Source organism: Orycteropus afer, unplaced genomic scaffold (genome assembly GCF_000298275.1).
Source record: "Orycteropus afer afer isolate SDZICR_OR568_19922 unplaced genomic scaffold, OryAfe1.0 scaffold00581, whole genome shotgun sequence".
Classification (NCBI taxonomy): Eukaryota; Metazoa; Chordata; class Mammalia; order Tubulidentata; family Orycteropodidae; genus Orycteropus; species Orycteropus afer.
Window position 1 is genome coordinate 1404703 of NW_006922168.1, and position 21699 is coordinate 1426401.

The following is a 21699-nucleotide window of genomic DNA, read 5'->3' on the forward strand; positions in this document are numbered from 1 at the left end:
GGGTTTGAACCTCCAGCCTTCTGGTTAGCAGTCAAGTGCCTTAGGTACTATGCTACCAGAGCTCCTAACCACGGGTATAGTGGTTAGGATGTACAGCACAGATTTGAGGGACACAAGTTAGTCCATAACCACCGCCCAGGGCTGCATTTGGGAAGTGAGGAGCTCATGTTCGTCGCACACTCATTCCGGGCTGGTGCTTTCTGGAATGTTTTCCATCCTCTGGTGCTGCTCACCCTCCTCCAGGGAGAGCCTGGGGTCATGGCCACAAGCCCAGGCCGAGGTACACCTTGGGAAGTATCCTGCACACCTGGTGACATTTTGGAAGTTTACTGGCCTGCTTTTCGTCACCATTATGACTTGGGGGCAGTAATATTTAGTGGTTGAGGACACGGTTGCTGAGGTCAATCCCACACACTGCAGAATTGTTCTATTTGTCATTTATGTAAGTGAGAAACATGTTTATGATTCTAAGCCCAGAACTAGCTCCACTTTACAAATAAACACATTACCTTTTCCTCACACGTTTCAGGTCCTTTGGATTTTCTAGCTATGCAACAACCCAAGTCGAGGGAAATTTGGACTTTGTTTTGTCCAGAACTTTGCGAGAGTTTTTGACCTCTGGAAAAACACCCTGTGTGGCAATTAGATCTCCAACAGGGCACGCTTGCTCCATCTGTGTTGATGCTGACACGTTCCCAGTGACTGAGTAGTGCCAGGATTAGACAGCGTCCCCCTGACTCCTGCAGTCATGGTACCCAAGCCTTCACAAACCAAAATGCGTGCTGTTTAATTACACATTACTAAACCAGATCAAACCAGTTACCCTGGGGTCAGTTCCCACTAGTGGGGACCTGAGGTGTGCCAAGTAGAACTGCTCCCTTGGGTTTTCAAGGCTGTGACCTGTAGGAGCAGATGGCCATGCCTGTCCCCGAGATGTTTCTGGGTGCCTTTGGATCACCGACCTTTAGATTCAAAGTCAAGCGGTTAACTGGTTGCACTACTCCTTAGTACATAATACTTTCCATTTATTTTGTCCCTTACATTATTGTTAAGACATTCTTTGGCTTTTCATGAAATCGTGTGGAGGTAGACTATATTAAACATGCCTTTGTCTCAAGACACTAAAACTATACATTATAAATAAAAGGGGGCCTTGCATCTGAGGGTGTCAGGAATCAGTACACTACAGTGTACGCTGAAGCATGGACGGCACAGTGCAAGAGTATTTTCATTCTCATCACTCCTCCCTACAGTCGCCTTCGACTGAATCCTCCACCCACAGATTGAAGCAAAGGGTTTCTGGTGCTATGACTACCAACAGAAATTTCTAAAAGAGAAAAGCCATCTTATTGCATGGAATAGGGGAAACATGTTTTCTCCTGTCATTTTGAGTTCCTTGTTTTTGGCCACAAGAATTAATAGCATTTTAAGATTTTAATTAAGTTTCTCTTGTAGTTGATATGTCTGAGAACTCACATTTTGGTAGCTTGGATCTTAGGTCACTTTAAATTAAAAAAAATAATAATAATACCAGTTGCCTGCCCTCAGAGGCTCAGTGCTGGTTGTGGTAATGGCAGCCCCTCTTCCCTCCCACTTCCACCCTCAGTTGATAACCAGAAACCATCTGGTGTGTCTAGGGTCTTCTGGCAGCCACCTGGGTGGAAGAACCATGTTCCTTACTCTCTTGCTACCTGCTGGAGTGAGAAGGAAACAGCCATCAACACTGGGATTATGGGTGGCATCCTCTGGTCCACCCACCCATCACAGCTGCCTGCTGGGGAGGGTCAGATTTCCTTAGGGGTCCTGGTCATGCACTTAGCTGCAAACTGTAAAGGTGGAGATTCTCATCTTCCCAGAGGTGCCTTGGAAGAAAGACCTGGCTGTCCACTTCCAAAAAATCAGCCTGTGGGGCACAGTTCTGCTGGGACACGTGGGGTCTCCGTGAGCCAGAACTGACCGAACGGCAGCTGGTGTAAGCAGCAGGCAGGGTGCCTGCAGGGCCACTGCCGTGTGCACTGCGCCCTCTCCCTGGCTTCGCAGTGCCGCCACTTCCAAAGTGTCCCTCCCTTGTGTACATCAGAGTGAGCACCTAGAATTAAATGACAAATCCCCCACTCCTGCGAATTAACTCTGCCCAACTGGATTTGGAAGTGAGGTCAATGTAAACTTTGAATTCAGATCACCTGAGACATCCTTGTGCATTTCCTGATGTTTCTATTTTTACGTTTGTACTCAGGTGTTACTTTAACACAGGGTTTGCCCTTTAATTGTTAAGGTTTTGGGGTTGCCAGCTCTTTGGCTGACAGTGGCATTAGGGGGGCATATACTGACACACAGTTCAGGAAGAATCTGAATTGCTGAACTATACATTATGCCTTATACCTCAGACATTTGACTGCTAACCCAAAGGCTAGTAGTTCTAACCCACCAGCCACTCCATGGAAGGAAGACAGGGCAATCTACTTCCATAAAAATTTACCACCTTGGAAACCCAATGGGGGTCACTTTGAGTCTGAATTGACTCGATGGTGGTGGGTTTAGTCTTTTTTTGTTGTTTTTATACCTAACACCTCATGTTTTCCCAATTGTCTCTAAGGAGGAATCCGGGGTCTGTGGGGGAGTCAGGAGGTAGCCATCTTCATGGTAGCCTGCCTGGTATGTCCTGGCTCCTCAAAATTGATTTGGTGATTGTCTTGGGCTGGGTTCTCCAGAGAAGCAAAACCAGTGAAGCATGCACACGCACGTGCACACACACACACACACACAGAGAAAAATTTATCTTAAGAAAATGGCTTATCCAGTTGTAGAAGCTGGCAGATGTGAAGTCCACATAGGTCAGACATCAAGCTGGAGGCTTCTCCTCACCCATGTAGCTGCAGGGATTGACGAACCTGAGATCGGCAGGTAATACAGCAGGCTGCTGGCTTCAGAGGCTGACGAAACCAAGATTGGCAAGTAAGATGGCAGGCTGTTAGTTTATAGGCTGTGAAGGCAATAATCCCAAGATTGGCAGGCAGTATAGTAGGCCACTGGTTCAAGTCCAAGAACTGGAGGTGATGACAAGGTTGACGCAGGATCCAGATCGAGCAAAAACCCAGAGAGCTTGGCCAGAGCTTTTCCGTATATATTGGAAGCAGGCCGTACCTTGAAGAAAACTGCCTTGCATCTGCTAAACTACTCACAGCAGATCTCATGGTAGCAGTGATTACATTGTATCGGCTCTCTTCCTCCGGAATGACTACTTCATAACTGCTAAACCACTTAGAATCATGGCTCAGTCAAGGTGATGCACAACGTCAAGTATCACAGTGTTCAAAGAAGAGCCACACCTAGTCTCCATTGCAGCACCTGGTGCCAGTGGGTGTGCAGGGCTCAGCATACATCTGAATTGGGGAATACGTAAGCTGAATGAATAGGTCCAGATGGAGGACTGAGACCATCCCCTGGGACTTGTAGCCTTACCCACCCAGTCTGCAATGCAGAAGCTCTTGTTGGCCACACTGAAGGTGAGATTTTGTTTCAAATCACTAGCCCTCACTCCAAATTGTTCATTTCCCCAAGGAATAAGAGGAAAAAGACAAAAGGGCATATTAACCAGATAAAAATAGCTCCCCAACTTGAATTTATAATTTTGTTATTACTAATTATTTACAGTTGTGTTGGCCAAGGACTCTTCAGGAGCGTGTCTGAACATACAGACTGCGGGGTGTGGGTGTGCAGTGGGCAGGAGGGGACCCAGAGCCCCAAGAACATCACAGGGCAGCTTCCTGATGAGAATGCACTCTGAAGTGGAAGTGGCTTTCTGGTGGCAGGGCTTTGAACCAGTTCAGTCATGGCTGACAAAGTGAAACTGGAACAGACGCTAATTTAAAAATTGTGGGTGATCTAGATTGATAACCAGAACAGGAAAAGTCATGAGCTGAAGCCCTGAGATGAGAGGTTCAGAAGAGGTGTAGTGAACCCTTTCAGGAGCCTGATGTGGAGGACTGGCTTAGCACCAGGTCTGTGGAGAGCGACCCACATTCTGCGAGACATGGCAGGCCGCCATCTTTGAGTGGGGCACTGTTCATTCTGACTCTGCTCTAAATCCTGTGGGCAAGAGATTTGGTTGCTATGCAACACTACGCTACCCTAGTTTTGTAAGGGGGAGATTAAGTTTCGAGCAGGGCTTCCACCAGTAAGGTTTCCTGTTCTGAGTATCATCCAGTTTGCTCAAATTTTTAAAATTTGAGTCTCTTCACATCCTTGCCCGTGACTGAACTGGCAAGAACTGGTTTGAAGCCCTGTCTGGTAGGGAGGTGGAAGTGGACTGGCTTCAGCAACTGGTGCTTAGGCTGCGCGCTGAGAGTGAGTAGGGCCATATACAGGCTCCTGGCACCCAGCATGGGATGGTATTGTGTCTGTTTGAAGCTGTTTGTAAATAAGTGTTAGCGTTTTCCTGGCCTACTCGCTCTCCCCTCTGCTATGTGAACAGAACAGAAGTGTTCTCATCTCTCCTCTGGAAGGAACGTGAAGGGCATACGACGTTCTGCTGGGTTGTAGGTCCTGGTGGAATCTGACACTCGAGGAGCTGGCTGGCAGCTGTGGGCACTGAGCTCTGCCATCCCAGAACTGTGTCTGCCAGACAGTGTTGGTGCTTGGGGGTCCTCAGCTGCCAGTCACCAATGGGACTCTCTGTCCAGCCACATGCTCACATTCTGCTGGTGTGTACTTGGGGTAGTGGAGCGGCCTGAGACCGTTAGGGCCTGTCCAGAGCTGCTTTGTCATGGTCCCCTGGGCCAGGCTCCCCAAGACTTGGTTTCTGTGGTCACTCTTGACCAAGCTTGTCCCTCAGAGAGGATCCAAGCTGCACCTAAAGGCTCCCTGACGTTAAGTGACACTGAGGATGATCGGAGAGCCTAAGCCATAGGAGCTGAGCCTTGTAACCTGGGTGTCACTTGCATCTTGGGTGTGGTTTTACCCTGGGTGTGGTTTGTGCCCTGGGTGGGGCTTGCACCGTGGGCAGGGTTTTACCCCAGGTGGGGCTTGTACCCTAGGCAGGGCTTGTGTCCTGGGTGTGGTTTTACCCTAGGTGGGGTTTATACCCTGGCCGGGGCTTGTACTGTGGGCAGGGTTTTACCCCAGATGGGGCTTGTACCCTGAGCAGGGCTTGTGTCCTGGGCAGAGTTTTACCTTAGGTGGGGCTTGTGCCCTGGGTGGGGCTTGTATCCTGGGCAGAGTTTTACCCTAGGTAAGGCTTGTACCCTGGGTGGGGCTTGTGCCCTGGGTGGGGCTTGTACCCTGTGTGGAGCTTGTACCCTGGGTGGGGCTTATACTCTGGAGGGGGCTTGTACCCTGGGCAGGGCTTGTGTCCTGGGCAGAGTTTTACCCTAGGTAAGGCTTGTCACCTGGGTGGGGCTTGTGTCCTGGATGGGGCTTGTGTCCTGGGTGGGGCTTATGTCCTGGGTGGGGCTTGTACCCTGGAAGGGACTTGTACCACAGGTGGGGTATTACCCTGGGTAGAGCTTTACCCTTGGCTGGGCAGGTTTGATAACCAGTGACCAGTACCCACATTTCCACTTCAACTCATGGAGACCCCACGTCAGCATAGGACTGGGCTCTGCGGGCTTTTCAGTGGCTCGATTTTTTTGAAGGAGATTGCCAGCCCTTTGTTCTGCAGGATCTCTGGGTGGACTAGAACCTCCAGCCTTTTGGGTAGTAGCCGAGCACATTAACCATTTGCACCAGTTGCAACTGGGTTTGACAGGTGAGTATGAAATGTCCTGTTACCAGCCTAACATTGCACCTTTTCAGTAGGTGAATGAGGATCTCTCCTGAAAGAGGCAAAAGGTGACTTGGGGAGTTTTCCGCGTCCAAGCTCCGAAGCCTTGTGAGGGCACGAAGCAGAGGACTCGGGCGTCACCCACTTGGGGCCTCTTTGCCATCGCTCTTTCCTTTCACAGCATTCCTCTGGCACCTCCAGGTGCTATGCTTCCCCGCTCTTACCTTCCCGAGTCCTTCACAGGGCTCCAGGGCTTACTCATCTTTGTGTCCCTGGTATGAGTACGTGCCTGGTGTATAGAGGCACTGTCGACAGCGTCGTCATGAAGGAATGCCTGTGTGGACTGATGCCATGTTTCCTGCACTTGGTGTGACTCTGGAAATACCAAAGCTGCTTATTTACGAGGTGAAGGTAGCAATGTTGCCCACTTGATTCTTTTACCTGATGGCAGTTTTATGTTGTTTGGCTTCCCGATTTCCTTATACTTCTGTGACTGTTACTTAACTATGAAGAGGAAGGTACTGCCTTTGAGGCGACAGTGATAGTTCAGTGGTGGAATTGTCACCCTCCATGTAGGACACCCACGTTCCATTCCTGGCCATTGCTCCTCTTCCACAGCCACCCCTTGTCAGTGGAGGCATGGGTACTGCTGCAATGGTGAACAGCTTGCAGTGAAGCTTCCGGACTCGGACAGACTAGGAAGGCAGGCCTGGTGATCTGAGCTCAGCCTGTAGATGCTGTGGATCACGGCAGTCCCATCTGCAACTCTCAGAAGGCCCCGGAGCAGCAGCATTTCGTTCTGTTGGGTGTGAGGTCCCCGTGGGTCAGGATAATGTGGCGACAGGCCCTTCTGCCACTGTGTCCCTTCCGTGGTGATGTCTGCCGGGCTCTCCTCCTGTTCCCCTGCATTCTGTGCAGTGTCCCTGGGGTGCCATCTCTCCCTGGGGCTTCATTGCACATGCATTCCTGGATCCGCTCTATGAAGGCTTTTCCTGGGCTTAGAACCGCCTACCTCCCACTGAATATCCCTGTGGTGGCCCACGCGTGCCTCAAACTCAGCATTGCCAAAGCGAGGCTCGGCACTCCCACCCTTCTGCGTCCCCACCCACCAGTCACCTAGGACATAAACAGTACGGACCTGATGGACTGCTGGTGCCTCTTTGCTGTATCTCCTGGTATTTAACGGGTGACAAAGAGGAGCTCATGGAGTCCACCCCCTCTACCTCTCTGCCGTCGCTTTTTCCCAGGTGCTGCTGAATCGATCTGGGCTCCCGGCAGCCCCGTGTGTTGGAGTAGAACTGTGGTCCTTAGGGTTTCCATGGCTGATCTTGGGGCAGGAGGTTGCCAGGCCTTTCTTCCAAGGTACCTCTGGATGGACTTGAACTTGTAACCTTTTGGTTGGCAGTCAGACATGTTCACATTTGCACCACCCAGGGACTGCCATCATTCACGTCTTTGCTATACCACTATCCTGGGTTAGTTTGGCTCCTTACACCTCTTACCTGCAGGATTGCAGTAACCTTGGGGCCTAGTTTTCTGCCAAGGTCTGTCCTGCGACCATTCATCCCTCAGAGTGTCCTTTGCTCCCTGCCCTGCCTTCTGAGCTGTTGCTGCACTGAACAGGGCCCCTGGTCCTCCTGGCTTCTTTTACACCAGTCTGCCTCTCAGCAGGCTGCTCCCATTCCTGGCCTCCCCTCTCCACTGCCCACCCTGCCTTGTCATCTTCAGCCTTAAAGACAAGTCAAGACCCCTCAGATTTAATGACTTAGCTCAAGTGTCTCCTTTTCTATGGGGTCTTTTAGGGGCTCAGGGAAAATTACCTGCCCCCTCATGTGCCCCCCAACTCAGCCCTGCACAGACTTTGATCACATTGTCTGTGATGCTTTTTATACTGCTCTGCTTCACCCCCCCCCCACCATTGTCTTCCCGCAGATGATAAGCCCACCTTGAGAGCAGTGACTGGATCTTATTCACCTTCATATCCCCAGCATCTAGCACCAAAACCCAAACCAGTCCCACTGCCTTCGAGTCGATTCTGACTCATAGAAACCCCTATTGGGTTTCCAAGGCTGTAAATCTTTACAGAAGTAGATTGCCTCAGCTTCATTGCAGCTGGTGGGTTTGAACTGCTGACTTTCTGGTTGGCAATGCCTGGAAAATAGCCAGGATGTAAAGCTGGATGGATGGGTAGCCAGACGACTAATACACTGGGAATTTTTCTTTCAGCACTCATCTAGATTGCTCTCTCTCAAGCGACGTGCACACATCAGACTGGTGGCCGGAGTAGGGGGGACGGGACTGGGTCCCCTTCTTGCTTTGGATCTAATCTTATTTCCCATGCAGTCAGCCTGCTGGTGGGTGGACTGCTCATGCGCTGTGATCAGCACTGTCCTATCCAAACTCACGATTTCGACAACCAACAGCACTGCAGTGTCGTTGGGGTGGCCTGGCCCTTTTCTGGACTGGACTTGGGCATTGGAAGAGATGAAAGGAAGAAGAAAGAGGAGCTGTGGGATTCTAGCCCATGAGGTGTTTCCTGTAGGTCTCCTGTCTTAGAAGCATGTGTCTGTGTAAGGATTAGTGGTATCAGCCTGGGTCAGGGGACAGCATTCCCAGCCATGAGTCTGTCAACTTCCTAGGACTCCCATAGCTTCTGGAAGGCTCCTAGAGATTACTCCTATCATGCTGGACAGTTTCATCCTCAGAAATTCTATCTAGGCCTTTTGGGCTTAGATAACTCAGACAAGTCCACCATCATGGATGACTACTTTTACTAATGGGGATCAGAAACTGTTTGACATCACCTCCACTGAGAATTAGGGTTAAAAGCTGGGCTGTGGTTTGGTACAGGCTGGTCTTTGCAGCACTCCTGAATTTGTTAATTTGGGAACTGATGGAGTGTATCGTTGAGGGTGGGACATGTGTATAGCTGTAGGCTGGATGACTGTACACTCTAATTACCTTAATAATATTTCTTAATCTTTACCCTGGAAGTTAAAAAAGGTGCATCATTTCCTTTAGAACTTTAAATGTAGGATAAACTTGTGGTCAATGCCAAAAGAATTATTGTAAATAAGCAAGCGGTGGATGGTCATCAGAGTTGATAATGCTATATCACTGGTTTCCAAGATGGCCCTAGAGATTTTGCCCTCACTTAGCCAAAAACAGGGAAGTGTCACTGCTATTTGATTCTTGGTCCAAATACATGATTGAGGATCAGAGCTGAGTGAGGTACACTTTTGTACATCAGTGAGAAAGTGACAAGACACCAAAGCCATTGTTTTGGTTGGTCTGCTTTGACCCAGAATAGGTAAAAGATGGTGCTGCTTTAATTGGCAGGAACCCAGTTCTCTCTCAGACCCAGTACGTGCCTACTGCAACATCAATGTTACGATTGTTGTTAGCTGTTGAATTGGCTGTGACTCATGGTGACCATGTCCAACAGCAGTCCTGCCCCGTCTTCATAGTTATAGGCAGTGAGTCCACTGTGCCTGCCACTGTGTACTCTGTGTGTTCCAGCCTGGGGGGCCCATCTCAACAGAGTTATTGAGATCCATGGGGTTGTCAATGGCTAAGTTTTGGAAGTAGATCACCAGGCCTTTCATCCTAGTCTGTCTGAGTCAATAAGCTGAGACATGGTGGAAAGCTGTCCACCGTGGAGCAACCCGCTGGTACCACTGCTTCTAGCACCATGTTGTTAGCTGTTGTTGAGTCAGTTCTAGGCCCTGATGGCCCCGTGTGGCAGAGTAGAATTGCACTGTTCTGGGTTTTCAAGGCTGTAACCTTTCAGAAGCAGATCACCAGGCCTGTCCACAGTGCTGCTGGTGGGTTCGAACCGTCAACCTTTTGACAGCAGTGGAGCACTTAACAGTTTGCATGACCCAGGAACTCCTCCAGCATCTCAGCAATATGTGAGCCACTCAGTGTGACAGACTGAGAAACTGGTAGTGGTCAGTGTCACTAAAGTCCACTGTATACTCCTTCTGGGATATTAGTTGAAGGTCCCTGGGTGTCACAAACTGCTTGACTGGTAACCTATAGGTAGGTGGTTTGAACCTGCCCTGCGGCACTATGGAAAAGAGACCTGAGGATCTGCTGTGTAAAGGATCCAGCTAAAAACAAACCCGTGCAGCAAGTTCCACTGTGGAGCACCGGAAACACCGTGGTCAGAATCACCTTGATGGCAACAGGTTTAAAGGTTATTAGTCACTCTCCCTGCCCTTTCTTTGTGTGGCCTTTAAACCAGTCACCACTACCGTCGGCAAATGGCCAAACTCACCTTCGTGTGTTTTGTCATTTCTCATGCAGATTTCAGCAATGTCCCTGACATCACGATTGGACTGAAAAGGAGTCAGACGGATGGCACCCTGGACCAGGTTCCCCACAGGGAGAAAATGGAGCAGACGTTCAGGGTAAGGTGTCGCGGACCTCACACCAACGGCCGGCAAGCAGGTGTTCATCCCCTGCCCCTGAGGTGGGGCAGAGCACAGGGAGTTATCCTGTCCCTGTGTCCAGCCACCAATGGAAATGTTCTCCCCCCCTTAAATAGGATAGTTTCTTCTTTTTTTAAAAAAAAAGTGTTTTGAAGTGAAGTCACAACAGGAGCCATGCCTCAGACTGCTCCGTGGTGTCCTCAGGCCACCAAAGAGAGTTTCAGACACTGCCATTCACATGTCAGGGTGGCTTTGTCCTACAGCTTTGACCAAGAAACGTTCTGCTCAGGTGTTGCGACAGCCTTGTTCAGTTACCGTCCCGTACCTTCCCCACATTGCTCACTGCTCAGAGTCGGTCATCTTTGCAGAAATGGTCCTTTTGACATGATCTCTTTTTGTACGCACCCTAGTATGAACTGATTTTGAAGCAGTCACTCTCTTATATGTCTTGCTGTGGCCTTGAATACAAAGTTAGAATATAATCTGTATCAGGTATTTAAATAAAACTTATAGCAGGGCCACATCCGCTTGGGTTTCGACAAATACTACCAGGAGCCAATCCCTCGGTGACCGGCCATGTGGTACACCTTTGGTGACGGTGGCACCCGCTCTGAGAAAGTGGGTCACGTTAGAACCTGCCCTATTCCAAGTGGCTGCCGGAAGCGCTGGCACCCCTCCTGCATTCCTTTCCCCTTCCCTCTGACGCTCCCTTCACTCTTTGATCTTTCCCCGTTGAAAACCAAACACCAGTTGCCCTCCAGTTGATTCTGACTTGTGGTGACTCTGTGTGTCTGAGAGGAACTGGGCTCCCTCAGGTTTCAGTGGCTGATTGTTCAGAAGTGGGTCCCCAGGCCTTTCTTTCGGGGTGCCTCTGGGAGGACTTGAACCGCCAACCGTTTGGCTAACAGCTGAGCATGTTAACCATTTGCACTGCCCAGAGACTCCTGAAAAACAGTTGGCCAGAGAGTTGATTCTGATTCTTGGAGACCTACCTCCTCCCAAATCCCCCTTCTCTCCTTTCTCCAATTCCTGATACAAAACAAAGGCTCAGCCGCCCCCACTGGTCTGGGGAAGCCCCCAGGATGCAGTTTCTTTGACTAAAATGAAGCACTTTAGCATTCTTAGTCTTGTTGTTGTTGTGTGCCATCGAGTCGGACTCGACTCATAGCGACCCCTCCTTGGGTTTCTGAGGCAGTATCACTACGGCAGTAGATTGCCCTATCTTCCTTCCGAAGAGTGGCTGTTGGGTTTGAACCGCCAGCCTTCTGGTTAGCAGTCAAGTGCCTTAGGCACTAAGCCACCAGAGTCTTACTACTCTGTTATATTTCTCGTAGGTAATTTCCTTCATGGAACTCGATATGGTAGCTAATATTCATTAACTTTTTTGTAAATAGAATTCTGTTGTGTTTTGGTGAATGCACAGCAGAGGAGGTTCCCATTCAACAATTGCTGCACAGATTGTTGAGTGAGCTGGTCACATCTTCACGGGGGGAGCACCCAAATTACCTCGTTCTGGGTGTTCGTTTCTAGTGACCTCGTTTCCCTGTTCCTTTACCTTCTCATCCTTTTTTTTTTCCTTCACCCAAGGTAATATGTGTCTTCCCTCTACTTAGTGGTTTTATCCCCCCCTTCCACCCCTGATAACAATGAAAGAATATTTCTTTGTGTGAAATCCTTTCCTTTTTTCACAATTGTGGCCTCATACATTGTTTGTCCTTTTGTGACTGAGTGGCTTCACTCAGCACAATGGGCTCTAACTTCATCCATGTGGTGAGATGTTTCACCAATTTGTCATTGTTCTTTCGTGCTGTGTGGTATTTCCATTGTGTGTGTGTACCACACTTTGTTGCTCCGTTCCTCCATTGACTGGTATTTGGGTTCTCTCCATCTTTTTGCTGTTATGAATAATGCTACAGTGAACATGGGTGTGTCATGGCTCTTATCACTCTAGGATATATACTTAGCAGTGGCATTGCTGGATCATATGGAATTTCTATTTCCCGTTTTTTAAGGAAGTGCCATACCATTTTCCACAGTGGGTTGTGCCATATTACAGTCCCACCAGCAGTGTGTGAGGATCCTAGTCCATCCAGACACTTGCCAGCATTTGTTGTTTTCTGTTTTTTGTGAACTTTGCTGGTAGTGCTGGGATGAGATGATAACTCATTGTTGTTTTAATTGTTCTGGTGGCTAATGATGGTGAGCATTTCTTCAGCTGTGGGAGTTAGCTATTGGGTAGTTAGCTGCCCACTTGTCTTCTTTGGTGAAGTTCCTGCCATATTCTATGCCCGTTTTTTTTTTTAATTGAATTGCCTTTTTTGTTGTTGTTGTTGAATTTTTCTGTAAATTTTAGAGATTAGCCTCTTCATCTTCTTCTTCTTATCATTACTTTAAGTAATCATTGCCCTTTTGGTTTCATTTAGATGATTTTTTTAAGGAGTGCAGTACTCATGGGTGATATTCTTTATTTTATAAGCTAATCTGTTATTTATCTAAAAGGTGACCTCAGGGAATACTTTTGGTTCAAGGTTTAATGAGTATTTCAGGTCAATAGTCTAGGAGAGTCCTCTAATATCAACCAGTCCAGTAAGTCTGGACTTTTTAACAATTTGAGTTCTGTTTTGCTCTTTTCTCCTATTCTCTTAGGTTCCATCTATTGGGGCCCTGGTTAGAATGCTCCGTAATGGAGCCAGGCACCATCTAGTTCTTATGGTCCCAGAGTAAATGAGGCTGTGGTTAATGTAAAGAGTCTTGTAGACCAGTTTCTTGTCTGAGTCTTGGATGTCTTTCTACCTCTTTTGTTCTGGATGAATAGAGACCAATAGTTGTATCTTAGTCATCAAACTTCTTTCGAAGCAGTGAATCCTAGAACATCAAATGGATAGATTTTGATTGCTTTGTCTTAAGTTTCTATAAAAGGCAAGTACTTCTGAAATGCTTGTGATGCTGGGCCCTCTGTTTAAGACAAGTGTGCCTGTCGGGCAGTGCACAGTATGGCACTGGTGCAAAACCACTTAACGCCATTATAGGAATGACTTCCTCCCTGTTACAATCTGCTTGAATTGCACATTAAAGTTCTGAAGAAGGAAATTTAATTTCCTTACAAATTTTATTTTGGTTTAAGATTCAATAAATGAATATGCAGGGAGTCACAGTGTCAAGCCCATTTCAAACGCTGCTCTTTAATAATGCCTCTCCCAGCTAAGAAGCACATTGATAGCATGGACATTGGGGCATCAAACAATTAGAAATCTGGAAGTAGAGTGAGTCTAGAAGTTCATTTTGAAATTGGGGCTTGCTGAGATTTTCACGGTTAAGATGGTTAAAAGAGAAATGAAAAATTAAAACTAAGTCACAGAAGAAATAAAAAAGATTTAACCACCTGGGAATTTGTTTAAAATGCTAAAAAAAAGGAGAGAATATTAGCATGTAAGGGAATCATGTGTACAATGGTGAAACACTTGGCTGCTAACTGAATGGTTGGCGGTTCAAACCCACCAGCTGCCCCATAGGAGAACAACCTTGTGAAGTGCTTCTGTAAAGATTACAACCTAGAAAGCCCTCTGGAGCAGTTCTACTCTGACACACATGCGGTCTCCATGAGTCAGAATCGACTTGACAACTGTATTTTTTCTTTTCCCTCCAACATTTGCTGGCAAGTTCCTCTGATGCCTAAAGTGATTGTCACCTCATTTTTTCAGATATGAAAATACCTATCTACATATAACTGCTTTAAGGGAAAAAAAAAAAAAATCCTAGGAAATACTTAGTACTCACTCAGTTCCCACATTCCTTGGAGAAGAATCAGTGAGTGCCACAAGTAATAATGATGATAAATTAGTGAGAAGAAAACAAAACTTTAAAATTTAAGAAATTCCTTTTTATTTTTCCTTTCTGTATTCTTTTTTTTTTTTAAAAAAAAACAAAACAAAACAAAACAAAAAGCTCCCAGAAACATTCCAAAAAGAAAACCAAAAAGCCGAACCCACTGCCATTCAGTTGAATCCAACTTATAGTGACCCTGCAGGACAGAGTAGAACTGCCCCACAGGGTTTTCAAGGCTATAGTCTTCATGGAAGCAGACTGTCACATCTTTCTCCCATGGAGCAGCCGGTGGGTTCAAACCACTGACCTTTCTGTTAGCAGCCAAGCATTTAATCACTGAACCACCAGGGCTCCTCTGGAAGCCTCAGGTTATGTCCACAAGCAATACTTTTTTTTTTTTTCAAATACACTTTATTTTTTAGAACAGTCGTAGGTTGACATCAACATTGTGTAGGAAGGGCAGCATTCCTGTATGCTCCTCTCCTCCTGCCCGAGGTTGCTCCTGGGTTAACGTCTTTCATTTCTGCAGTATAGTGGTTGCAGTTGATGAAATGATATGGATGCTTTATGATTATCTATTCTACATGATGCTGTAATGGTGGATAACCCAACATTATACATTTAGAGAAGGATGTCATGCTTGGTAAGGTGGAGGGTTGACGAAAGAGGGGAAGGACCTCAACGAAATGGATTGACACAGTGGCAGCAGCATTGGGCTCAAGTATAGCAGGGATCGCGGAGCTGGCGCAGGACTGGGTGGTGTTTCATTCGGCTGTGCATAGGATCACCGAGTCGGAGATGACTCGACAGCACCTAACAACATACATTTGTCACATAGAACTGTACAACCCAGCGTGAACCCTAATATGAACTGTGGACTTCACTTAGTACTTGAATGTTTTTACAGTGTGGATCTGGAGTCTGGGGATACATGCCCAAGTGTGCGCCAGAGGAGATCTTTCTGATCACCTCGGTGAGCGATCCCAGCAATGAGACTGAAGGTGGTCACACTCGAGGAGACCTGCTCTGTGGCCGGCCTTCCACCTCTGGCCCAACTTGCCTTCTCAGGCATCAGTAACTTCTCTCCAGACTAAACTCCGGTTGAACCTGGACTGTGTGGGATATTTCACTGACAAGTATTCTAGACTTTAGAATCAGGAGTCATTTCCCTTGAAACTCAAGCGCAGCCTGGCTTGACGAAGCACAGCTGTAAGCAGGGCTTTTGACAACCCTGCAATTTCTGCAAATGGCTCATAATTGATTGCCTTCTTTCTATTCAGGGGTGCCTATTACTGTCACAGTTCTTTGTGTGACCTTGTCAGCCTCTCCTGGGTGGGGGACTCTCTTTTCCCTTAGCATTGTTAGCAATTAGCGTGTACTGTTGTAATAGTTTGGAGTCTAAAGCAATAAACAGTTTCTCTCTGGGTAAGGGGGTTGAGCAAGCTTTGGGTTTGCTCTGGAACTTGAGGTGTGCAGAGCCGTCACTGCAGAAGACAGCTGCGTTCTGCTGCTCTGGCAGCTAGCGCTGGAGATGTGGCACTCTGTGCCTCCGTGCTCTCCGTGCTGCGTGCTGTCACCTGGTGCCTTTCCAGAGAAGGCTCACAGCATGGAGTAGCAGCACAGAGGAAGGGGGAGCCTTGCCAGGCACCGGTGCTGCTCTGAAGACAGAGATTGGTGGCGCTAGGACGTCCTTGTGAATGTAACTTGGAAGAACAGTTTGGGATTATTTCATTGCCTGGGGACGAGATTCGAGAATGCGCGTCTTTCTCATCTCCCAACAGAAGACTGTGGGTGTGATCCTTGTCCCCAGAGGGAACAGGTGTCTTTGAACTTGTCCTTTGTATGTGCAGCATGTAAGTGACCAGGGGCTTTGATTCTTGTGGATTTTGATGCTGAATGCCAAATGCTTGCATGGTATTATTTTCTCTTTATTGAAAGTTACTCTCACTTTAAAAATGTGTAAAGATTGTTACACTGATGAAAACATGTGCCTTTGTTACTGATGGAAATTGGGTGGTAATCTTTCCATACTGTTTACAGCTAAGAAGAAGGAAACGTCTTTGGGGTATAGTTGGAATGTGGCATTGTCAACGTGCCCTGTCTCATTCCAAGGATGTGGAGATTTCTGACTTGATCTCTATGATAGTTTTGTTTATCTGAAAGATAAATGTATCAGAAAGGTCTAGAGAAATTTCAAACATTTCCTCTGTAAGATACATTGGAAAGGAGAAAGAAATAATTTTATGCTTGATGAAATTTCCTTGGGAGAACCTTGTATTGGACTTGAAGCGGTAAAAGAAAAATCCACAAGTCAAACGTGGCTTCTGCAAGGTAAGCCTAGTTTTTACTTTCGTTATTTCTGATTAAATAATTGTTCAGCTTTTTAGAAGAACTTTGTGTCATTACCTAATGCAGATCTGGCAGGGATTATTTTTGCCGTATGTAGGCGGCATGTTGCTAGAACAGAGTGAGTTGAGAATCTGGGGAGACGCAGTCTGATGAGCGTGTGCTGTGCTTTCTGCAAGTCCATCACGCTTCAGCTTGACTTTGTCTGTTTATTTGTTGAAGGCAGAAAAAGGGCCGTGCACCCAGGGAGAGGTTGGAAGTGCACAGTGTGGGCACAACTGGCATTTCGTAGTTAATTCCCGCTCACCCACTTGGCTTAATCTTTTGAGTTTTTCATATGAATTGCTTTTAAAAGCTTGCATATCTAAGAAGCTAAAAGAACATGAATGCTCTCCAACACTCCAATTATGCATCCAACTTACCTTTCTTTGAACTCCCTGCATTATTTCAATATATTTGGGGTGGTAAGATGTTTTTGTTAAAAAGTAAAACTAAAATATAATTTATTTATAAATCGTACATGGCTCGCATCCAATAGAGGACTGTGATCATGATCTTTGAGCTCTGGTAGCATAGTGCCTAAGGCACTTGACTGCTAACCAGAAGGCTGGCGGTTCAAACCCACCAGCCACTCCTCGGAAGGAAGGTTGGGCATTCCTACTTCCATAGTGATACTGCCTCGGAAACCCAAGGAGGGGTCGCTATGAGTTGGGGCTGACTCGATGGCAAATAAGAACAACAACAACAATTTCTAACTGCAGGTGATCTGACGTAATTCCTCTTTCTCCGAAGCAAACCCGTTGTTCCCGAGAAATAATTTGGGTTTGGACTTTCTCTCTTATAGACAATCATCTTCATGGTGATTTCATTCCAGGTAGCCTTTGCTTCTAGGTACTGGCATCAGGGAAGGCACTCTCGACCCGGGGCTGGGAAGGTGGGAAGCCTCCCTTTCTGTCCAGGCTCCACCTGACTTTACCACTGTGTCACCTGGAATGGGTCACTCGCCCTTTCTAAGCCTGGTGTCTTCGTCTGTGAATTACAATAACACCCACCCTGTGTTGTTGGAGGGACCATGTGGGACTGTGTAGAGTAGAAGCTCGTATGGGAATGAGGACTGGCTGTTACCCTTCCTGACGGGTCTCAGATCCATAGGTGCCCTCCCTTTCTCCTCACCTAACAGCCTCTTGAACTGTGGGGTTCGATGTGAGAGACAGGAAACTGTGTAAGTAGGTCAGGGCCTTAATCCAGTTTTGTTGAAGTTAAGATGTGTACATGACTTCAACAGCTTAGCTGCATACACAGGCTTCTTGAAGTTGGTGTCAGTGGTTGAATACTCCTGAACCGTCCCATGAAATGGGAAAGTGCCAGAGACCAAAGACCTTGGGAATTGGCCTGGTGGGGTCTTTAGCATCTGTGTGAAGACAAAGCCTGCCCATCATTTCTTCTTCTGTGCACTGCTGTGAATTAAAGACCTTCCCCAAAGGGTTGTTGAAAATAAAATGAGAGCAGATAGGTGAGGTAGCAGGAGATTGAGCTGTGTGGACACTGAGATACTCCACAGCCTCAGGGACTTTTCTGACGGGGATCTTGTTGGCTTGTCCCCTTCAGGACCCTTCAGGGCACAGAGAGCAGACAAGGACCCAGAAGCTGGAAGGGCGTTGGGCTGAGCTTTTGAACTCTGCACTCAAGTGCAAGGCCGTCCCACAGGGAGCTGGTGGCAAGTCTGTGGGCACGTTTGCAGTGACTGTACTTTGTTTCTGCTGGAGTTTGAACGACCATCAGATCTCTTTGTAGTTGGTTGGATTTCTTTTTCTTTTTTCTCTCACTTTCCTAGCTCCCGGGTATCCATGCCTTGCTCATCTTGGTCTGTCCTCGATCGTAAGGGCCGGGCGGATGCAGCCCTTTTGCTGGCTGTGGTGGGAAGGGGGTGGTGCGTAGAGGAGCCTGCACAGCATGTGGCACATGGTGGTCCTGTCCTCTTTGTTTCCAGGGGTCGTTCATACGCATCGTTCAGCAGGGTTGGGGTTAACACACTGAGCTGCTAACCGAAAGGGTGGACGTTGGCATCTTCCAGAGGCTCCTTGGAAGAAAGCTCTGGGAATCTGCTTCTGAGAAATCAGTCACAGAGAACCCTGTGGAGCGCCTTCCTCCTCTGATGTACATGGGGCACCATGGGGCAGAATTGACTCAATGGCCACTGGAAACTGGATTCAGCAGGGCTGGAGATGTCACCCAACGTATCAAAAATGAAACAATAAAAAAACAAAAAAAAGGGAGGTAGGAAGAAAGAAGGAAGCGAGGGGGTGTTAGGAGGGGGTGTGCGAACAACGAGTTTGCGCTGTGGACTGGTGCTGACAGGACTTGAAAGTGAGTGCACTGAGCCGGGAAGTGTGTGGAAAGCAGTTGAGAAATAGGGGGCTTGTTCTGTGGGAAGAGGCTGGGTAGAATTTGATGATAAGACAAAAACCAAACCCAAATCCACCGCCATTGACTTGATTCTAACTCTTAGTGACCCTACAGGACAGAATTGAACTGCCCTATAGTGTTTCCAAGGCTGTAAACCTTTACAGAAGCAGACTGCCTTATCTTTCTCCTGCAGAGCTACTGGTGGGTTCGAACCACTGAGCTTTTGGTTAGCAGCTGAATGCTTTAACCACTGCACCACCAGAGCTCCATGACAAGAACATAGGACTGACATTTTGGCTGGTGGTTCTCTCCCTCCAGTTCCTCTTACAATTGTCCCCACCCTATCCAAGAGGCTGATGCCTTCTGGCCATGAGCCACGGTCCTAGTCAGGTCTGTGTCCCTGGACAGAAGCAGCTGGAAAAGTGGGCGGGTGCTGTTGCCATTGCTGACTGACCTGGGGCCCCAGAGGCCGAGGCTGCTGGCACGGGCTACCGCCTGATGCCCACTGCACTTCGTTGGCTGAATCTGTGCCAGGCAGCTTTCAGTGTTCAGACCTTGGCATTGCTTGATGAGTGGGACCTTGCTAGACAAGGGGGACTACCCCCGCAGGCCCAGCAGCGGCTGCAGACGTGGGACAGGCGTGGCTTTCTGTATGAAACACAGGCCATCTGTACGTTCAGGCGGCAGAATATTGAGAAAACAAAGTAGGCTCTGGAGCCCAACAAGCCTAGACCTGAAGCTGGGCTGCACCAATATTAGCCATGGAAGGCTGGGGTCAGCCATGTCCCTGTTGGTTCTTCTGTTGCGTAATCTGTGGCATGGAGATGACATCATTTCACTCACAGTGCCACTAGAACAATTTGTTGTTGTTTCTGGCTGCTGTCGACTCAGTTCCGACTCATGCCAACCCCACGTGTGACAAAGTCCAGCTCGCCCTGGGTTTTCTTAGCTGTAGGCCTTATGGAAGCAGTTCCCATGGAGCTGTTAGGTGGGTTCAAACTGCCAGCCTTTAGGAGTAAGCAAACTGCTTGCTCTGGCAGGCTCTTAGTGGAAGGGGTAAGGGCAGTCAGTATCTTTCTTCCCGTTGCCTCTACTTTTATTGTGGTAAACAGACATGGAGCAAAACGTTTGAGAGGTCGGCGCTCTTCATACGCCCAGTTCAGTGACATGATCCCCCTTCCTCTTTCTCCTCGGGTGATTTTGGCTTTCTCTGTTCACACGTCCAGCCCGCAGCCCCTTCCTTCTCTCCTGCCACTTCTTGCCCACAGTACCTCCCCTCTGTCCCCTGCCCTCTCATTCTCCTCCAGCTTTCCCTTTTCACCAGAATTTCATGAAACAAGGAAGACAGAAAGCGGGAGCTCTGTGAGGCAGCCCTGAGGGTGGTGGTGGGTGAATCACCCGGCTTGGTGGGTTGTGGATCAGGCCTGTCAGGTGGAGCCCTGGCTCTGAAATTAACTTGCTGTCGAACCAAGCCCAGGCGCTGACGGGATAATTACACCCCCTTTCCCATCCCGCTGGGACGATGACTAATAGGAAGTGACTTGGAGGTTCCTCAGGGCCGAGGCCACACAAAGACTGGAGTCTGCTGAAGCTCTGGCATCTGGGGACATTGCTGGTCTTGACTTCCGGCACAGGCCTCTCCTTTCTCTCCCTGCCTTTGATGGTGTCCTTCCATCCCCCTGGCATGAGGCTGCTCTATCCTTTCCAAAGCAAACACTGGGTTAGGCTCCAAGAGTAGCAGCCACGTCCCCACACCTTGGGTGGTGAGGTGGGGTCTCCAGCTGGTGCTCCTTGAAATCTGAACTTGAATTTAGGTGTATCTGGAGGATGGTCATTTCAAGGTTGGGCTGAGTACAAATCCCCTGTGCCCTGTGTTGGGTGAAGAGCCAACCATATGCTTCCAGAGGGGTTGTGGGGGAGAGGCCGGTACCAGTCCTCCATCTTCCAGTCTCTGTGTCTTTTAGGCCCTGTTTCTACATCTCTGTTTCTAGATTTTCTGCACTGGAGATAGTGAGTTATGGAACTTTTGGTATCGTATCACTTTTTTGGGAAAAAGAAGCAGGGAGCCTGGATTTCTCAGGCCAAATCCTACCTTCAGTGCAAACACCATTTGCAGATTCTTGGCTATTCCTAGGGGAAGTCGTCTGGAGGTAGGGGGAACTTGGAGGAGCAAGGACAAGTGGGTTTTTGCCTGAAGCCTTGCGCTGACAATCCTTTGCCCTTGGATGTGTCTTCAGACCTCACCTCTATGAAACACTGGATGGGGGTGGAGTCTTGGAGGCCCCTCACCGCTCTACCAGCGTGTGTCACTCCGCTACCTCTTCCCTGGCTACTCTTCAGCCCAAATACCCAGTCTGGAGCTGCCTTGGTGGTTTGATGTAGGCCCCCCACCAAGAATATGAAGGGCTACAAAAGAGAAAAATAAATTTTAGAAGACCATACTTAGGATTAACATTGTTAATAATTAACTTACTTCAGTGAAGTTAAAACCTTTAAGCTTTATGGTTTTTGAAGACGGTAAGATCATTTATTCCCTTGTCCCCTGCTTGTTCAGGAAATCATTTAGAGCAGGCCGTCTGAGAATCGTATGAAAGCTGTTGACCCTGACAGTGGCTTACCGTACATACGTGAAAAGTTGCATGGAGTTCATCGCCCTTGGGAAGTTTATCCTTGGATTTCCCCTAGCTAACCATAGGTTAGTAATTCTGATTTTGAGTAAACATCCGAACAGCCTAGTCTCTGCCTTGACTTGGTATTATTGGCCCTACAGAATCCACAATTATGTACCTACAATATGCAAACCAGTGTGTTTGTTTAATCAAGTGGCATTTTGAAGAGTTTTTTTTTTTTTAATGCATTTTATTGAAATATAATTTATATACAGTGAAATACACAAAACTAAAGTGACATGGGTCAATGCATTTTTTT

At 47.8% G+C, this 21699-nt stretch overlaps 1 protein-coding gene across 1 annotated transcript in view; it reads left to right on the forward strand.

Moving 5' to 3' along the window:
* Positions 1 to 21699, forward strand: part of TIAM2 (TIAM Rac1 associated GEF 2) — a 583282-nt gene that overhangs the window by 488973 nt on the left and 72610 nt on the right. Inside the window, exon 13 of the mRNA XM_007956200.1 lies at positions 10070 to 10173. Coding sequence (XP_007954391.1) covers positions 10070 to 10173 — 104 coding nt within the window. The remainder of the gene's footprint in view (positions 1 to 10069; positions 10174 to 21699) is intronic.